Source organism: Juglans microcarpa x Juglans regia, chromosome 2D (genome assembly GCF_004785595.1).
Source record: "Juglans microcarpa x Juglans regia isolate MS1-56 chromosome 2D, Jm3101_v1.0, whole genome shotgun sequence".
NCBI lineage: Eukaryota > Viridiplantae > Streptophyta > Magnoliopsida > Fagales > Juglandaceae > Juglans > Juglans microcarpa x Juglans regia.
In genome coordinates, this window is record NC_054596.1 from 16159120 (window position 1) to 16178485 (window position 19366).

Sequence of the window (19366 nt, forward strand, 5' to 3'; positions counted from 1 at the left end):
TTCTTGTCATGAGTTTGGTATCATGAGCAACTCTCACTGCGTACATTTCCTAAATAATGAATGGAAATGGGGTGAACAACAAATATAAATAAATAAATAAATAAAATTAAAGAAAGAAGATGGATGGCATGAACCCTCACAAATAAAAAACTGTGGAAAATAAAAAAAATGTCTCCCTGTTTTGGATTACATAAAAATAATTTTAATTTTATATATTAACGTAATTTTATGTGATTTTATAATAAATTTAATATAAAATTACGTCAATTTGTAAAATTACTTTTATATAATCTCTTTGTATTATAACAGTCCTCATTTGGAAAATAATTCATGAGAAAAAATAAAAGTAGTTTACATTGCTAATTTGCTACCAGATCCATGATAAGCAAAGGATACATCCATCCAATGTTTTCTCTTATGATGCTAAATTGAGAGGAATAAATAACGAGTTATAATTTCTTACCCCCCATACTGCCTATGATTCTCTATTTTCACCCCCGTCTCAAAAAATAAATAACCCAAAAGAATGGTGGGGAGGGGGGCGGGGGGTAAAATTACATACATACTTCTGTTCAAATGGTATATAATAGAATATATTTGCACTTGCAAGATAACCTTTGAATCTACATTTGGCGTAAACACTAAAGAGAAGCGCCACAAAATGCTATGAAATGGTCGCTGCAGCTTGACTGATTGATGGCACGCGATCTGGATCGGTAGAGGAGCTGAAATTTTCAGTTTCTAGCTCAACACTGGCGTCTTTTGATCTGCCACATGCATCAGAAGGAATGTTGATGCCAGCAAACCCAAGAATGACGGCAAGAGCTCCAAGGTAATCCATGAGATGAGGGGCACTGCCCATTACAGAATCGACTATAGCTGCTAATGGGATCTGAATTGTTAGTCCAGCCGTTGCTACTGTGGTAGTCGTCATAAGAACAGCCTTGGCCCATAAATAATCACTCAGCACATTATCTAACAAACCTAAACGCCATGCAAAAAATCAACGTTATTCGGTTTACGTTGAATGCATTTTTGTAAACCACATGCGATAAATAAATTCTAAAATCGGATCCCTTGATAAAAGGAAAGACAATTTGCTATGAGAGTAAGCAGATACAGAACTGTGGCCATTGAAAGTACTTCAGCTTTTTAAAAATAAAAAATAAAAAAATAAAATTTAAGTACATACAATGGCCACAATTCTGTATCTGCAAAACAAAGGAAAATGGCATCCTCTCTAACTCATTGACGCGACTTGAACCTAGGATCTCATCCACAACCTTATTCTAGTCAGGTGTGGAAGTGCCATTTGGCTCAAAGGTGGCTGGTAAAAATGGCATCAGTTATTATGTTCTCCATTTGTCAATAGAAACTATTTTCCTTGTACAACTGATGAATAAAACAACGAACGCAAACAGGATACAAAAGCATTTCTGCCCTCCCTGTGTCATCTTATGCCTTCAAGCAACATCATCTCATTTCTTAAGAATGCAATTACGGATTTGGTATCTTGGTTGAAATACTAATATCTTTCTACTTGTTGGTATGAGATCTAGGCAGTTGATTATCAAAATGAATTTATTTCTAATCCTAGACTTTTTTCTAGCAAAGCATCATTATTGCTTCTAAACTATCTTCTCACTTCATATTCTAAAATTATGTTTCTTCCTACACAGTTCTAGTAGAATCCACCCTTCTAATCTTATGGGCAAATCACATATCAAACCTGAACCTCCACCAAAACTAATAGCACACTTTGTAGCTAACCTTAGCCGGAATCACAGCAATGTATCTTTAATATTGGTGTTTACATGAGAGGAACAGCATGCAATGATTGGTGCTTTGACATCTGGACTTGGGAGTAACTTTTTAAAATTGATGCCCCATGGCAATTTCAGAAAGACAAGACACAGTTTACTCTGCCAATATAATATCAAGAAAATAACCCCAAGGTTAGGACTTCCAAAGTACAAACTCATAGAGGTTAGAAAGAGCCAGGTTGCAGGAACCATAAATCACCTTGGCTTGATAATCAAGCTTCTAATTTCCAATTAAAGTGTAGACCTACTTCAATCAAGTTTGTCATGGACAATTGAAATAACATGACTACCATCGCTGAACATCCATCAACAAGCCAATTCCGGGATTGGTCGCATTAGTGCTTCATATGGCTACAATTTCAAATCACACCGAAGGATAGATAGAAAATCTTACACTACATAGCTTTTCCCTGGGAATTATCCTACACAAATGCCACTGCCCAAGTCTTTCTAGATTGTGCCAGTGGGGGCTGTCCCCGATGTGGAGATTTTAGCTACTACATTGGGATGCAAGATATCTTCGCTTCCTATGAAGTATCTTGGCTTACCTTTGGGTGCCTCCTTTAAATCTGTAAGGATTTGGAATGATGTGGTCAAAAGGGTGGAGTGCAGATTGGCTACCTAGAAGAGGCTATACTTATCGAAAGGCGGTAGGCTGACTTTGATTAAAAGCACTCTTTCAAACTTATCCACCTACTTTTTGTCTTTGTTCCCGCTTCCAACAAAGGTGGCTAACCTTATTGAGAAATTACAAAGGGATTTCTTATGGAGTGGTTTGGGGGAAGAGTTCAAATTCCACCTGGTTAACTGGTCGATAGTTTGTACCCCAATTTTTGGGGGAGGGTTGGGAATTCGCCACTTGATAAAATTCTATCAAGCTCTTTTGGGTAAGTGGTTGTGGGGGTACCAAAACGAGAAGGAGGCCTTATGAAAGTCGGTTATTGATGCACAGTTCCGGGAAGCTTGGGGAGGATGGTGTTCGAATGAGGTATGAGGCACTAGGAGCCTTTGGGGTTGTAGAAATACATTAGGAGCCTTTGGGGTACCTTTTGAGGACATGAACATTTTGTTGTGGGCGATGGTTTGCGTGTCCCTTTTTGGTTTGATAAATGGTGTGGTAACCATTGTCTACGAGATACTTTCCCTACTATCTTTGTGCTCGCTAGAGAAAAGGAGGCATCGATCGCCGACCTTCTGGTTGTTTCAAACAGCACCCCTCAATGGAATATTGATTTTATTAGGGCAGCCCAAGATTGGGAGTTGGAGCTTATCACGGAGTTCTTTGCGGCTTTACACTCCGCTAGTATTTTAGGGGGCACCAGAGACAAGATGCATTGGAATCATTCTAAGAAAGGTTTTTTCTTTATCAGTTCTTTCTACCAAAAGCTTACGAACTCTGGAATGTCTATGTTCCCGTGGAAGAGTATTTGGCAGATGAAAGCTCCTTCAAAAGCAGCTTTCTTTGTTTGGACAACATCTTTGGACAAGATTCTCACTACTAATAACTTGAGGAAACGACGGGTTATAGTCCTAGATTGGTGTTGTATGTGCAAGAAGCATGGGGAGTCAGTTGGTCATCTGCTTTTACACTGCAAAGTGGCCAAGGTTATGTGGGATGATTTTTTCTCAAGAGTTGGTTTGTCTTGGGCTATGCCTGGTAGATTGGTGGAGTTCCTTGCAAGCTGGCGAGGACTACACGGCGATTCGCAGGTAGCGGCAATTTGGAGATTGGTACCAATATGTCTGTGTTGGTGTATTTGGAGGGAGAGAAATGCTAGAAGTTTCGAAGATCAAGAGAGAACAATGGATGAGCTAAAACTTTTCTTTTTTAAGTCATTGTTCTTATGGGCAGGGGCCATAGTTTGTAACGGACTTAGTGTCCATGATCTTCTTCTTTCTATTGTAACCTCTAGCTAGGCAATTTCACGTATACTTCCTGTGTACCTGGACTTTGCCATTTTCTATGAATATAATATCTTTGATTACCTATAAAAAAAAAAAAAAAAAAAAGATTGTGCGTCCGGATTTTGATGGTAAACCTATAAGAATAAAAGAGAGAAGTGGTTCCTTGTAAGGATGCATGAAGCCATGAGTTCACTTACTACAACTACGCAAAGCTATAAGGTGTCCTATGGTAATCCAAAAAATTAATGACCCTAACAACATTGTCAACAGAGTCCTCCTACCATATCATCCTTTTCCAACTGTATTACGCATTATTCGGAAAAGCACGTTTGAGGAAAAAATAAAGCGTATTTTTTAACTTATTTGAGATTAAAAGTGCTTTAATATGTAATACCCAAACAACCTAATTTTTCTATTAAATGGCTTTTAAGGCTATTTAAGCACTTTTTAAGACTCCCACCGCAACCCCAAATAGGCCCTAAAATGAATGGTCAAGATAGCAAAATAGAATCGGAGACTAATTTGGGCAGTTATGTACCCAGTAATTACTATGTTACAAGGATAGAATATGCCTGAAAAAAAAAATGCTCTGGCATCTCCAGAACATAAAAACAGGGATAGACAGACAAAGGTATGACCTACTCATTTACCATAGCCAAGCACACCATTTCAAGATAACTTTTCTTCTTTCAAGACAACCGACATAAATAAAGCAACTGCATCACGTAACTGAACAACAAAGAAAACGAGATAAAAGAAATGATGAAGCTTAGACACTAACCTTTTCCAATAATTAGACCAAACTGCTCCCAGGTAAGCAGTTCAAAAGGTTCCAGCTTGGTGAAATTAAGAATAAGGGCCACAGGAAGGAAAATCAAGAGGTTGAAAAGCCCTAGAAATCCAAGGAACTGTGCCATACTGGCATGTCCGCTTTTTCCATCATCATCAGGTAGCTTCTTGCGAATAAGGGTAATATACACAGCATATAGTGCTGATGATACGATTGCCAGAATGTCTCCAAGAAGGGGGTTTGAAGCTGCAGTTAAACTGGTTTGAGAGTCCCCTAAGCTGACAACTATTGTTCCAGCCATACAAAGAAGAACACTGATGAGCTTCACCCATGTAAACATCTCGCCCAAGAATGCTAGAGAGACCAAAAACGTAAAAAGGCTGGATGCACTGCTTAAGATGGTATTTGACTGCAAGCAAAGAAGAGGAACTAATTAGACTAGAAGGGGAAAACATGTGAAAATCAGATGTGAGATGTGGAATACAAATTTAAAAAATGGTTACCGTGACCGTTGTATACTTCAGCGAGAAATTAAATGTGAGCTGCGCAAAAAACCAAAATGGGCATATCAATAAGCTAACTTTTGCCACTCTAGTGCGTGTCCAACGGCCTTTTGCATCAACTCGTTTATCGAAGTTGCCATTGGCTTTATCTTGATCTGGTAGAGCAGCTTGAATCTCATGTGATACAAATTCTGCTTCAGAACCAATACCTTCTCCATGATGGCTAATTTGCCCCTCTTCCAAAAGCACAGATGGATTTACGGCTTTTGCACCTAAATCACTCTCCCCAAGAAGAACAACCTGCTCTGATTCCCGTAAATCTTGCAAAATGCCACTTTTCTTATTTTTCCAAAACCATAAACTTCCATAAGTATCCTCCAAATAGCGCCCAATCTCAACTAGGGGAATGTAAACCACAAATAGTGAATTGCAAATGTAAGTTATGAGGAATGGTGAAACCCCCGCATCTACAACGGACTGAACCACATAACTAGCAGCTATCCAGATAGACGCAACGGCAACTATGTAAATCAAACCCAAAAGCCATCTCCAAACCTCATGTGTCATGCTTTTGGAATCCGATACTTAACCAAACTTGTTCAAGATCCCCCAATGATTCGCTCACCAATCTCTGATCATTACAGAACCACTTACCAACCCATAAAAAAAGAATCAACTTCTACAATACTCATCAAGGAAATTCTCCTCCAAGCAGAAAATTTACCGTACCCTAGTCCCAATTCACACCAAATACACCTAAAAACGAGAGAGGACAAAAAAAAAAAAAAAAAAAGGCATTAAGGACACAGAGGGAACATAACTCTAAACCGGAACGTTTACCAATAATAATAAACTTGCGGTATAAAGCACAAAATCCTAAATAACAATATATACATAAACAATTCGAAAAGATCTCACCGCAAAAACTTGTTGGATCAACCCCAATAAGATAAAAAATAGAACTGATATTGATGCAACGGAACTTAAATTAGAATTCAACAAATTTATGGAGCAGATAGAAGAACAAATAAAAAAAAATCAGAAGTACCTGGGCAAAGAATAAAAGTTGATTTTGAACTTTGTCGATGTTTTGCCCTGATTTCTTGGTTGTTGCATTCACGCGGATCTCTTAAAAAAGTTTAAACCATTCACTCAAATGTTGGGCCAATTTAAAGGAGAAGTTTGGGTACTAAATTCTGAGATAGACGTTTGTTGGTCCGACGGGCTCCCCAGGGAAAGATCAAACGAAAGGAAAAAAGAAAAAATTAAATTAAACTTTTGAATCAGACCCGACTAAATGAGTCAATCATTTTAATCTTCAAGTCCGACATGTTTGTTTCATTATTGGCCAATAGGATATTTCTAGAATAATGCTTAGAAAACAGACGGCTTTTTTTTGCCTGTTTAGATTTTCAAGTGATATCAATTTATCTCAATTTATATTATTTTTTTAAATTTTTTATATAAAATATAATAAATAATTTAATCTTTTTAAATTTTTAAATAATAATAATATTAAAAATAATATTTTCATAATATTTTATTTAATTTTTAATTTTAATCTCAATTTATCTTATCTCAACTCTCTGTTCAAACGAAAGTCGGTGTAATTTTTTTCTTTAATGCAGAGTTCGGTATCAATTTTCGATCAAAATCATCGATTCCCCTAACATTACCCATTTTTATATCCACGTGACCAAACACAAATATACCCATTCGATCTAAGAAAAAATAATAATGAAAAGAATACTCAGATATTTGATCCTTCCGTTGGATAACAAGGTAAAGGCTATGAAGAAAATCTTAAGAAAATGAGTGATTCACAGCTCAAATGCTTGAGAAAAATTATGTGGCTGACCACTAGGGACAAAGGTTGACCACAGTGATCCGAATGACTTTTCTTTTTGGCTAATCGGATGATCTCGTAAATTTGTAAGTTGGTCTAATACGACTTAATTATTAATCGGGTCAAATTAAAGTTAATAATTGACTCCAACTCTATTATACCTAATCCTAATCTTATTGATGCATATCGGGTTTATGTCAGTGTCTTAGGTTGTATAAAAATTGCCAACCCTATTTGATAGAGTTTTTCCCCATAGGCCCTATAAGCAAACCCACAAAAAATCATTAGGAAGGCTAGTTCGAGGGTCTAACTAAGCACTTCGACCCTCTATTAAAGGGAGTCAATGGGCTCTTAGTAGGGTATTTGGCCCACGGGTATAACCCGCCCATGAATCAAGTTCTTAGAGGGAAAAGTGGACGGTTAGGACATAGGAGATTCATTGACCTAACACTACCTCGATCACAGACTACTCTCAAGAACTTGCCTAGGCGCAGGTGAGCAGGAAATATGAAGAACTCGTGTCCTCCTGACAACAGGCATAGAGAAGCTTAACAAGGGACGTCCGTAAGATAAAGTGAGTCAGGAAGCCACATCACATTAATGACATTACTACTCAAACTCCACACTGCATTAATGAAGCCGTTCCAAAAGCAACGCCGCATTAAAAGATTTTGAAAAATGAACAATAGAAAGGACATTAAGTCCTTCAAAGTCAAGGACAGGCTGTCCTCATCCGAAACTTAGTATAAAAGTCGATCTCCAGTTACAAAAAAACTTTCTATGATCCCTATAAGTTTACGCATAAATTACTAAGAAGATATATTGACTTTAGCATAGAAGACTCTATAGCCACCACCAGAGCCCCCATTCTCTGTGTTTGCTTAAAGTGTGCAGATGACAATCCGAAAACCCGAGTTTCTGGAACCTTGCCCAAAGGCGCTTGAAACACGACGTTAACACTACTAGTATTTCAAACCACAAAAATTGATATTGGATCCTCAAAATTCAAATCATGAGAAATCGACACTTTACACCCTCATTTACTTCTTAACATGGATGAAAAATAAGTGGCAATTCTCAATTCTGACTATCAGATCTGAAGGGAATTAGGTGCCAAGTGTCAATTTGTTTTTAGATTCGAGGGTGCAAAGCGCCAATTTTATGTTTTGAATTGTGGAGTACAAAATTCCTAAACAATCTTGCTTGGAACTTGAGACAACTTGCTTCATTGTGCCTCCAAAACTTCTGCATGCCTCCAAGAAAAAAGGGAATTGTGTGCAGTATAACGATAGCGCCCATTTATTCCGATGATAGCTGCATGTAATGACAGACATTTATTCCTTTCACGATTTTTAAGAGTTTTTCTATTCTCGAGCTAATATATAGAACATATCATTTATATAACTTAAATATTAAAATTTGATTTGTAAAATTTAAATTTTAGAATTTATCTTCTAAATAAAATTATGTCATATAAATATTTTATTAAATGTAATTTATATATCAATTTAAGAAAATAATTTTTCATTACATTAATATGTAAAAGAAATTAGTATACAAGTAATGATAGGGTTGCTACTCGTATACAATTGCATCACACCTATTATTAAAACATCCCCTCTCTTCTTCTTCTTCTTCTTTTTTTTTTTTTTTTTTTTTTTTTTTTTTTTTTTTTTTTTACTTTAATTCAATCAAATCATCTTACAATTAACAGTTCAAACGCATTAAAAATTTACTTTTTTAATCAATTGCGACAAAAAATATGACAGTTTTATTGAAAGTTTATCCTTAATTTCCACATATTTTCTAGTGGATTTCTATTTTCTGAATAGAGAACAGGTAGATATCCGATAAAGCAGTAACTCTCACATGATAACATGCATACATAAAGACCAACGTCTTACAAATAAAAGTTTGTCCTTATGATTTGAAGGATATAATATTCCATGCAGATTTTAGATTTTAATCACAATGAAGAAGCACTTCCACTACGTGATGCATTGTGCCTGGAAGTAGAACCCCATTCTATGGCTTCTGCCACAGCCTTTTGTCTTTCTCTTATACTTTCTTCATCATGAAGATTTTCATTTCCGCTCGCCATGTTGTGATCCGATGGTGGAGAAGGACTGGCGCCGTGAGATACGGTGCCGTCACTCGGACTGTTCCCGAGGAAACTGAGAGCAGTGACAACATCAGTCATCAAGGGACGAACAGCTTGTTCCTCTTGCAGACACATGGCTGCAACTGCTACCGCTTGGTGTAGTGCTCTCAAAGGAAATTCACCGTGAAGAAGCGGATCGGCTAGTTCTGGGAATCTCTGTGGATCCTTGAATACAGGCTGTGCCTGGTAAAATACAGACACAGAAAGAAAACAGTCGGCTTGATGAGAAGTTTAGAAATATTAGCAGTGAAGGGACAAAATGGCAAAAGTTTTGACAAAGACTAATGCATGGGCGAACTACGTACAGAAACCAGGGAACTTACCCAAGTGATCAGATTTTGCTCCTCGGTACATCTTGTTGTGTCAATGACTCTCCTTCCAGTAATCAACTCCAAGAACACAACTCCAAAACTGTACACATCCGACTTCACTGTGAGTTGTCCTGTTCTTTGATACTCGGGAGCACAATATCCGTATGTTCCCATGATTCTCGAAGAAACGTGTGACTTGTCCCCGACTGGACCAAGCTTTGCCAATCCGAAATCTGAGAGTTTGGCATTGAAATCGTTGTCCAGCAAGATGTTTGAGGATTTTAGATCTCGATATATGACAGGAGGATTGGCCTTCTCATGTAAATATTCTAGGCCCTTGGCAGCTTGTAAAGCTATTTTCATTCTTGTGAACCAATCTAATGGCTTTTTCCCTGGTGCTAGATCTGAATATCATTGTTTAGTTCACATAAGTTTATACAGTGGTTGGTTTTCTGATGATATTTATCAAAGATGCAGGGTGGACATATGTTTATAGTTACCAAGATTTGCATCTTTATCGATGTGTTTAGCGTGTCAATAAACAAACTTGAAAATAAGATTTCTTTCTTTCTTTCTTTTGTAAAAAGAAAAAGAAGAAGGTGGTACCAAGTAGATGGTCCTCCAGAGATCCCAATGGCATGTACTCGTACACCAGAAGTCTCTGCTCTCCATCGGCACAATATCCGATCAGATTGACTAGATTTTCATGGTGTAAGAGGCTCAACATCAACACCTCAACAAGAAACTCTCTGTTTCCTTGCAATCCATTCCTGTCAAGTTGCTTCACAGCCACAACCTGATCAATAAAAACTACCACAGGATCACTACTCAAAATTCTCTACAAGTTTTGATTTGAACTAGTTAGAGAGAAGATATCAAACAGGACTGTGTGTTACTGTAAAATCACCGCTTATCCCAAAAGTTTAAGCTGATGGGAAGATGTAGATTTTATTATTTTATATCTTAACATTTACCAGGCCAGTTTTGTCTAGTTGTCCCTTGTAAACTCTTCCAAATCCACCTTCACCTATTAGGCATTCTTGTCGGAAATTCTTTGTCGCTGTCGCCAATTGGCGGAAATTGAAAGTTTGGGCGGCAATGTTGTTGTTCTGAACTTCTTTATCGGAATCCTTTTTGTTGGTGGTCTCGACTGGAGCGACCTTCGGGTTATGGTTTCCTGTATAACATCTCTGTTTTGTGAATATGGTCTGGTACTTGTATATGTGTTTGATTTGGAAATTAGATGTGCAATTTAGAAAATATGGAATATTTGGAGGATGCAAAATGAAACTTCCCATAAATTAATAAACCTAGCTAGTAAATCATCCTTATTCCATGCATAAAGGAAAGAAGAAAGTGATGAACTGACCAGGCCCTGGGTGTGGAGGATCAGCAGCAGGCAAGTCTCCCTTCCTTCTGCCATTGGTCTTCTTAGATACTTTCTTCTCATTATTCTCATGGGATGTAAAACAAAATGAAAAGCAACTCATTTCTTGAACAAATCAAATCCAGAAAAAACCTGAATTAAACTGATCCTTTCAAGCTTCTCTTTAATTTATATATATATATATATATGTATATGCTAGCTCCCTCTCGTACGTTCTAGCTAGCTAGCTGTTACAATCCCCACTTCTGCGCGCGGCTGCATGCCCCAAAAATCAAGTACTTGATAAATTGTTTGAAAATACAAACAAAAGTTGTACAACATGAACACATGAATACATAAATGATTAATATTTGTAGAACTTGTGCTTGTTTTTATAAACATGATGATCGATGCATACACCTACGTACGTACGTACGAAAGCTTTCACTGAATCAAATTGCTAATGCTTGCTTATATATTAATTAAAGAAGAAAGTTGAATTCCTCATGCATGGACTTAACACATGCAGATTAATAATGCAAGCTCGCTCAACCAAAACCCTAATACCAGAACCACCATGAAGCTTTAAAGACTCGACAGATTAATTATTACACCAAATTACGCGGCGATCGAACCTGGGAAAGGGAATGGAGGAGGGCCGGGAGATCAGGTGCGTGCAACAGAATTGGGTTGCTAGTTTTTGGTGTTGCCGCAAAAGATGGAGAGAATTTGAAGGTTTGTAAGACAGAATAATATATATTAATTACAGGGTACGTGGGAACCAAATTAGCATTAATTAATGGTACTTTTGTGGAGGCCATATATAGTGCCCTGCAAATGTGATAAATTTAGATCGAGCTAATTCATGCACAGAAGCTAGAAAAACATTCAGTGTATATATATATATATATATATATGTTATATATATAGACGGCCATGATCAAGAATATCTAAAAGATCATGTGTACGTACACACATGCATGCATGGAAGGGAGGATGGAAATTAAAGTACTGTTGTGGCACCTTTCAAGGAAAAAAGAACAATATCAACAAACATCAACTCATTCATTCCATTGATTACAATCAACAGAGATACTGAATGTTTTTCTTTATTCCAAATTCCCCGCAGACATGAGTTTAAATTAGATGAACTCCAGACAGTTCTTCCCTATTTTTTTTAGAGAATTTTAAGCTGCATATATATATATATAGTATTTTAGGAAGCATAAACTGCTATTCTCATTCCCTCCTGGCAATGGCCAGGAATGCTACAAATGAAGTAGTTCCATCCCCTCAACAGTATCATTCGATCGTTTCCACTAGTGTAAGTCCTAGAATTCGAAGAAGCAGTAGTGCAACTTGTGTAGCCGTGGACACCAACAATTGCAACATTGTGGAATGATGGATCATAGTTGAAAGCTGCACATAACAAAACACAAACAAGTGACAAGAAGTTGAAACAATATTGGATGAACGGCTGTAAGAGAAGAAACAAATAAAAAATATAGATTTTCCCAAGTTACCAAGTATATCTCCGGCCTGGAACCTCTTCCCTCTGGTCCATCTTTCCACGTTGAAAGTCCAGCCAGAATCATCGCCAACAGTATGAATAGTTGGTCGAGCAGAGACAGAGGAAAGTGAGTTCAGAGTCATGAGGAGAGTGATGGCAAGTACTACTAGAGCAGTGCATCTTCCCTGGTGAGACATTTTGGAAGTAGAGTTAGAATCAGAAAAGAGAGAAGATGCAGTTCTTATATGAGGAATTGGATGTGAAGATTGAAGGAAAAAGCTGCATGTTGGTTGGCTTTATATGAAGGGGTTTTCCTCCATCTCTATTAATTTAATAAATACAGGAGTTGCTGCTTATTTGCATGCAAGCTAGGAATCTTAATTTATTGGATTAAGGTCCAATGCTGGTGGTTGGAACAGAAAAATCAAGTGATTTGAATCCCTGGAAACTTCCTTGGTAAATTTTTGAATCTATATTTTCTCCTCCAGGTTTAATATATATCGAGATTAGTACTATCCCTTTTAGATAAAATTAATGAGCTCGGTTGCTTACATTCATGGGGAATACCTGATCTTTATAGCATCATATATAATAGTTCAAATGCAATTCGAATGCTGTTCCTACTAGGCAGTTGAAAATTCTTCATACCCTTTTTTCCTGTCCTTTTTATTCCCTTTTGAAGGGTGCGCAGGTACAACATGTGAACTATAGTACTGTGTTTTTTTTTTTGGGTATCTAAGCAAGCTTCATTTTGTTCTTCATACCCTTTTTTCCCTTTTAAAAGAGCTCACATTCACAACATGTGAAGTAATATAAATATTGCACTTCTAATAAAATTTGATGTATTTTTTTTTTTTTTAAAGAAAGTTTAGTTAAATACGAGTACTAGACCCTACTTGATAGAGCCCATGCATTTAGATCCTTGCAACTGTTGGTTCTGTGTAAACCTGATGCAGCAGGAATACAATTATCACAATGCATATGACCTGGATCTGTGAAAAATGAGTGACAAAAGAATCTACCAATTGCTAGAGAAGTCTCATCTCTACTCACTAGTACTTGGATTACAAGTCTTTATAGCCACAACATGCTTATTTGATAACTCTAGTAACAGATAAACATGAAAATAGATGATGATGATAATAGAGAGCCTAACAGGGCTCTAAAACTCTGTTAGTTGTTTAACTGTAGCGACTGTTATGAAATGGGTAACAACTCTTATTTTTCAGTACTTGCAGAGCAATTGAGCTGGCATTCATGTGTTCTCAATTCATCAATACCTTCCTTAGTGAATACAATAGGTAAGATACTAACTATAATCATATTTAGATTACGACTATAAACTTACAACTAATGTTACACTTCATCTTGAATTTAATAATATTCAGTCACACTAGTTGATATGACATATTTTAAGTAACTTCATAGGTCAATCACTTAAAATATGACACATCAACTGATATGATTTGATATAATAAAATTCAACGTGAAAAAAACATTATTTCTATTAACTTACTGCAGTCGTCTAACTATCCTTTTTCTCAAAAACTAAACCGCCCCTCATTTTCTTGTGAACATCCTTCTTATTATCACTCTCTCTCTCTCTCTCTCTCTAGCACTGAAGACCGAAAACCATCGTGGTTAAGCCAAACCGTTGCTTTGTAGAGTGAAGTAGGGTTTGGAATCCACAAATTGGTCTTTCAAAACTTGAAGTAGGGCTAATAGGCCGCCATGAAGGATGTGAGCTTGGAACATAGCAATTATGCATAGACGTGTTAGTTGCGGAACTAGCAGCCGATTGCTGATCTTAAACTTGCAGGCTATTGATCTTAAACTTGTTGATATAGGATATACTTTGGACCGTTGGTGAAGAGCTTTGGTCAAAAAGCTATGGGGACATAAATTACAACCATACACAAAGTTGACCAGTCTACAATATGGAATTATCTCTGCCAAAGAATGAAAAAATGGCGCGTGCAGTTAATTTGAAGATATCCATCCAATGACCTTTCCAGTCATGGTTGAGAGAACTCAATAACAGACATAGCCAACAGTCTGGCTGGGCCAAGCTTTAAGACTTCCTTCACTGCACAAATGGGGCATGAGGATGTGGGTATGAAATATAAATATTTAAAATATAAAAAATAAATGAAACTAGAAACCATGGGCGTATTTCCTGTAAACTTGTGATTTCTCTCTGTTCTCAGATTTACCAGTCAAAGCATAGTAATAATAAAACATGGAAACCACAAAATTCAAAATGCAAAGGACCCCTTCCGAGAGAAAAGGGTAAGTGTAATAAAACTTGACATAAGTGTGGTTTCATTAATTCACACTCATTCTCTTTTGAAAGTATATATCAATTCCAGATATAAAAATGCAAATGAGGTACAGTGGCTACAAGTTCTCTTTGCCTGGAATGGAAATGCTGGAAACATATCCCTATCCTACAAAAAGTCGAGAATTAATAATTATTGGCAGGAAAATAAACAAATAGAAAAATGTCCAAACTGTCAATCAGGTTACAATATAGTTGAGTTCAACTTGTCTTTAGCTAGGTAGACAAATAAACAATGAATATCTTGCCAGAAAAACCAACCTATTAAGCAATGATAATCAAAACTTGGAGTAAAAATGGATAAGAATCTTTTTACCTATCAGAAAATTTAAAAAAAAAAAAAAACCTCCTCTTTTCCACATTGGCATGGGAGCCTCTAGGCATACCTCATACAAGGTGGTACCCCAGGTCACCTTCCCACCACCATAAAAGATAAAACTAATAATAAAAACAAAAACAAAAACAAAAAATATACCCTGGTGAAGTATGATTCGATTTCTGGTAATGATGCTAATAGACTTTACCAACTACATTGGATGGCACACGCAATAGTGATTATATAGGCAAGTGATGACAAGTCAAAGAATCTCCCATCTTAATGTCAACCTGTGGAATCAAAATATCATTCGTGTTTAAGAGAGGAAATTTTTAATAGATCAGCATCCGAACTCAATCAAAACACAACCCCAGGTCGAAGGGCAGGGAGGAGGGGGGACCAGTAATGGGGCAAAATGTTGTATAATTAAGCATTCCTTAACCACATGAAAAGGCACTCAAGCAGAATAGCAGATAAACCAGCCAAAACTTAAGGATGAGTTCAGTCACCTGGACCAAGTGGATCATCCAACTTCTTGATTTTTTTGCAATTTTGAAGAGGATTAGATAATCATTTGCTCCAGATCTAAACATTACAATACCAGGGCAGTCCAGCAATTTGACATCCTTGTCTAACTGAACTTCTTGCATTGATCTCTCTCTCTTTTTTTTTTTTTTTTTTTTTTTTTTTTTTTTTTTTTTTTTTTTTTTTTTTTTTTTTATCAGCAAACAAAATCTTATTGACCATAGAAATAGACAATGGCCCAAGTATTTGGGACAGATACAAGAGCATCGCCTACGCATGCTAGTTTAGTGATACAAGGAATCATGAGAAGTCATGCCATTAAAATCAATTACAATTGACGGTCGAACAATAGAGCAAAGTATTGAAAAATAGATTTCTAAACTCATCCATTGACCGCTCTTGATCTTGTCAGTTCAGGAGTAGCACCAGAATTGACAACATGGCACCTCTTCAAGGTATTAATGAGGCTACTCTTACCAACATTGGGCAGGCCAATAACACCCACTGTAATTGACCTCTTGATCTGCCAAAGATAACCATGCAGAACAAATGAAAATGGACAATATTAATAAGGATTTATCCAAACACAAAAATCCAAATTAAAAAATATGGCATGGCCATTTCCATTAAGACACTATAAGCACAAAAATGCTTTGTTAAGTAAAATTGAAGAACCCTAGGCAGACTAAACCCATGACATCCATCCTCAAAAGAAATGGTTGAATACTGGAAAAAAAAAAAATTAAACACAATCATACGGCTCCAAACTCCTCTAAACCATATATGGGTCATCATGAATCCCACTCTCGTGATCATCAACAATTTGATTTATTGTTATTGTTTGTTATTTTTTCAAGCAATTGTTTTTATTATGATATTTATCATATTTTGACAAGTCCAAGAAATATGCACCAAAACAAGGAATATCAGACTGGCAAAACAAGACATCAATTCTTTGTTCCATTTCCTCAATGGTGCATTTGGATGGATGGATTTCGGAAAAGGATCAGGATTTGAAACCTAAATTCCTTATTTGGATCACACACTAAAATTTGGATTTTTGTCACAGAAGAAAATTGATAGGCATACCTCATGACTTGAGCAATTCTTCAGCAATTTAAGAAGGGTTTCAGCCCCTAGACAGTCACTCCTTTGCAGAATACTGCTTGGTTTTGCTGCCTTAGATGACAACTTCCACCCTAAGTTTGATCTCTGCTGTTGCATACTGCACTTAAATGCAACAGTCGGTAATTCTTCCCTAAGATACTTGAGCCACTTCACCAGCTTCTCGAGGGATAAGATCTGAAACCATACAAACAAGAAATTAGACAAAATATTCTTGATGTTTTGCGTATGATACAGTCATAAACTTAACTAGCAGCCAAGACATGATTAATCATTGTTTGATAGCGAGATCATAAGAAAAAGGAACAACAAGAGCTATATATCTCTAATCTTAGAACGCCTCTGACAGTTTCAGTCAAATTTCTGATCTAAGTTTTGCAGATCATTTTATGAGTTTGAACTGTTTCCACTATTAACCTTCTTCAAAATTTCTAAATCCACTGCAAGTAATTATCCAACAGCTTTAGATGGATGGATGGAGAGTGAGAGAGAGAGATTACCGATAGATGCTTATTAGGGCCAGATTTTATCACCAACTTCTCCATATCAACATGAGTACCCACGGGATCATGATTCACGGGCATCAAGAACCTCCAAACTAACACCTGATGCTTCAATGCTTTTCACCAACTCCTTGTAAAAGGCCGTCTGAATTATCTGTATCAATAACCAAAGAAAGTTATATTAGAAGTACTGAAAAAATAATCTCTAGGTATATTTGAAGAAATTCATGGGTCTAACTCATCTCATAAAATCGGTTCTACAAGAGATGATTGTTCATTCCTTATAAACATGCCCAAGACCACAGGCAATGTGAGATTATTCCTCAACACTCTCCCTCACGTGCAACGGTGCAGGCTAGTATTTTTCCTAATCCTTGTCACAGGATAAGTAGTGTGGGCCCCATTCGTCCTGTGGCAGACTCTGATACCATGAATAAATTCATGGGCCTAACTCATCTCATAAAACCGGTTTTACAAAAGATGATTGTTTATTCCTTATAAACATGCTCAAGACCTTATCTATAAGGAATGTGAGATTATTCCTCATCAATAATTAAGGGAAAAAATCATCTTCCACTGAATACATCTTTGAATAATATTTAGCATCAATATTTGCCAGGTTTTCCCAGCTCCTGTGGGATTACTGCTACCCTTTTCCTCTCCGAAATTTTGTTCTTCTGGAGAAGTTGTTTCAATCAATTTAGAGATACAAAGCAAAGGCCGTAACTTGTTGCTTGCACAAAGCAAAACCCAAGTACCCGAAAAGCATAACCCAAGTACCCAAAAGGCATAACCCAAGTAAGTACATATGATACAAGAGAAACGCCTAGTTGGAAATAGAAAAAGATACAAGAAAATCTTGAAATTCAGCCAATTAAGTCTATAACAGTGGTGTACTTAGGCGATGCCTTTTATATCAATAAAACTTTACTTTTACTTATAAATAATAATAATAATAATAATAAAGTCTACAACAGCTGTCCAAAGAAACAAAGTATTGAAGAAATAAGTTTTTCTTCCATTGTTCTCAAAACTTCTATCATTATTTTTCCTCCAAATCACCAAACCAGGTAGAGAGGCACAGTTCTAAAAGCTCCAAAACTAAATACTCTCTTCACTACCTTATTGATATGATCTACGCCATCTCCAAAAATCCAGACTTTAAGCTTAAAAGCAACTTATAATCAAGTAAGATGAGAGGGTCCAGAACAGTGCACACATTAGCCTCAGGAAACGTATGCACTTTAACTAAACATCAGACTAACCTCCCTCTCTTTCCTTTCTATGCTTACCTTTTCAAAACTATTATATAAGACCCATATGCAGTCTGGGCACAGAGAATGAGAAGCAAGCACACAAAATCCATATAAACAAACATTGAATGTCACCAATATCTCTCGTGGGTAGGTATATTTTGCTCCAGAAACGCCCAATCCACACCGAGAAATAAAAATAACGAGATATACATGTGCAATAGCGCATGGATGAAAACTAACCGATTCAGTCATAAAGCAAGCGAAATAACATGCAACAATGTGAGGGCAGGAAATGGGGAGTACCCTTTCTTTGCGTGCGGCTTTCTTTTGCTCCAACTCTTCGAGGGCGAGGGCGAGGGCACGGCGGGCTTCGAGGGCCTTGAGCTTCTGTTGTGCTTAAGGGAGAGCTTCTTGGCTTCCTTTTGCTCTTGCTCCCTCTGACAAATAAAAATAAAACCGAGTAAAAGCAACATTTAACCTCGAACGATATCAGAGATGGGATTGAGGAATGGGAAAAGGGTTCTGCTTGCTCTTGCTCCTCTCCACCCCCTTTAATCCTAGTGTGTCTGTTTGGGTTTTGTCGAAGGTTAAGGGCCTCGGGCCAAATTACAAAGCGTTTAAATTTGCAGAAAAATATCTAATGTGGGGTGAGAGAGGCTCGAACTCTCGACCTCAGGATAACTCAGATAGCTATGAGACCTACGCGCTAGCCAACTGCGCCACCACCCCCAGATGGTTCTTATTTACTATAAGTTAAAACCATTTATTTTTTAAATTCTAATTTAAGAATATCGAACTTTAATGGCATATGCAAATTTATATTTAATAAGATCTAAGGGATAAAGTTTTTAAATATATATAAAAACAAAATTTCTTTCTTTCTTTCTTTTAATAAAAGGGTTTTAGCCTGGATGAAGTTAATAATATAATTTAGGGGGCTAAGGCACAAGTTAAAGCTTGTACAAAAAAATGGCATAACTCCAGATATATATATATATATATATACATATATAAAATAAAAAATACATGTTTTCTAATTTCAAATTTGAATGCATACAAAAAAAAAAAAAAAAGGTAAACTATAATCA

The 19366-nt window shown here is 36.7% G+C and overlaps 3 protein-coding genes and 1 non-coding gene across 11 annotated transcripts; all 4 read right to left on the reverse strand.

Moving 5' to 3' along the window:
* Window positions 1–356: 356 nt before the first annotated feature.
* On the reverse strand, window positions 357–6288 carry LOC121249073 (thiamine-repressible mitochondrial transport protein THI74). The gene is made up of 4 exons (XM_041147731.1): window positions 6070–6288; window positions 5022–5777; window positions 4510–4927; window positions 357–984 (listed from the first exon to the last, which is right to left on the reverse strand). The coding sequence occupies exons 2-4, from the start codon at window positions 5586–5588 to the stop codon at window positions 665–667; spliced, it is 1305 nt and encodes a 434-aa protein (XP_041003665.1). The 5' UTR covers window positions 5589–5777; window positions 6070–6288; the 3' UTR covers window positions 357–664.
* Window positions 6289–8603: 2315 nt separating this feature from the next.
* On the reverse strand, window positions 8604–11579 carry LOC121249074 (probable serine/threonine-protein kinase PBL26). The gene is made up of 5 exons (XM_041147732.1): window positions 10709–11579; window positions 10314–10516; window positions 9946–10135; window positions 9352–9743; window positions 8604–9211 (listed from the first exon to the last, which is right to left on the reverse strand). The coding sequence occupies exons 1-5, from the start codon at window positions 10827–10829 to the stop codon at window positions 8834–8836; spliced, it is 1284 nt and encodes a 427-aa protein (XP_041003666.1). The 5' UTR covers window positions 10830–11579; the 3' UTR covers window positions 8604–8833.
* A 172-nt stretch (window positions 11580–11751) lies between these two features.
* Window positions 11752–17230, reverse strand: LOC121249075 (basic blue protein-like). 8 transcript variants are annotated; one of them, XR_005937585.1, is made up of 5 exons: window positions 17020–17230; window positions 16484–16696; window positions 15872–15917; window positions 15029–15159; window positions 14388–14662 (listed from the first exon to the last, which is right to left on the reverse strand). XR_005937585.1 is itself a non-coding variant. In XM_041147734.1 (4 exons), exons 2-4 carry the CDS (start codon window positions 13127–13129, stop codon window positions 11922–11924), a joined length of 393 nt encoding a protein of 130 aa, XP_041003668.1. In that variant the 5' UTR covers window positions 13130–13162; window positions 15029–15521; the 3' UTR covers window positions 11752–11921. The 8 variants fall into 8 exon arrangements, 6 of the variants coding, with proteins under 6 accessions (XP_041003668.1, XP_041003673.1, XP_041003669.1 ...); XM_041147734.1 differs by lacking the exons at window positions 14388–14662; window positions 15872–15917; window positions 16484–16696; window positions 17020–17230 and adding exons at window positions 11752–12124; window positions 12229–12400; window positions 13112–13162 and having other exon boundaries at window positions 15029–15521; XR_005937586.1 differs by lacking the exon at window positions 15872–15917.
* A 1691-nt stretch (window positions 17231–18921) lies between these two features.
* TRNAM-CAU lies at window positions 18922–19007 on the reverse strand. The gene is given in 2 exon segments: window positions 18922–18957; window positions 18970–19007. It is a non-coding gene; the product is annotated as a tRNA-Met (tRNA).
* Between the last annotated feature and the right edge of the window lie 359 nt (window positions 19008–19366).

Excerpts from the sequence above, each read along its gene's own strand:
- LOC121249073 (XM_041147731.1), bottom strand. The coding sequence starts at position 5,588 with ATGACACATGAGGTTTGGAGATGGCTTTTGGGTTTGATTTACATAGTT. Across the intron at positions 4,928-5,021 it reads TGAAGTATACAACGGTCACG|TCAAATACCATCTTAAGCAG; the intron begins GTAACCATTTTT and ends CTTTGCTTGCAG. Across the intron at positions 985-4,509 it reads TGGTCTAATTATTGGAAAAG|GTTTGTTAGATAATGTGCTG; the intron begins GTTAGTGTCTAA and ends CATGGCGTTTAG.
- LOC121249075 (XM_041147733.1), bottom strand. The coding sequence starts at position 17,103 with ATGCCCGTGAATCATGATCCCGTGGGTACTCATGTTGATATGGAGAAG. Across the intron at positions 16,697-17,019 it reads GCCCTAATAAGCATCTATCG|ATCTTATCCCTCGAGAAGCT; the intron begins GTAATCTCTCTC and ends GTATGGTTTCAG. Across the intron at positions 15,918-16,483 it reads AGAATTGCTCAAGTCATGAG|ATCAAGAGGTCAATTACAGT; the intron begins GTATGCCTATCA and ends TATCTTTGGCAG.
- LOC121249074 (XM_041147732.1), bottom strand. The coding sequence starts at position 10,829 with ATGAGTTGCTTTTCATTTTGTTTTACATCCCATGAGAATAATGAGAAG. Across the intron at positions 10,517-10,708 it reads TCCTCCACACCCAGGGCCTG|GAAACCATAACCCGAAGGTC; the intron begins GTCAGTTCATCA and ends GATGTTATACAG. Across the intron at positions 9,212-9,351 it reads AGCAAAATCTGATCACTTGG|GCACAGCCTGTATTCAAGGA; the intron begins GTAAGTTCCCTG and ends GTATTTTACCAG.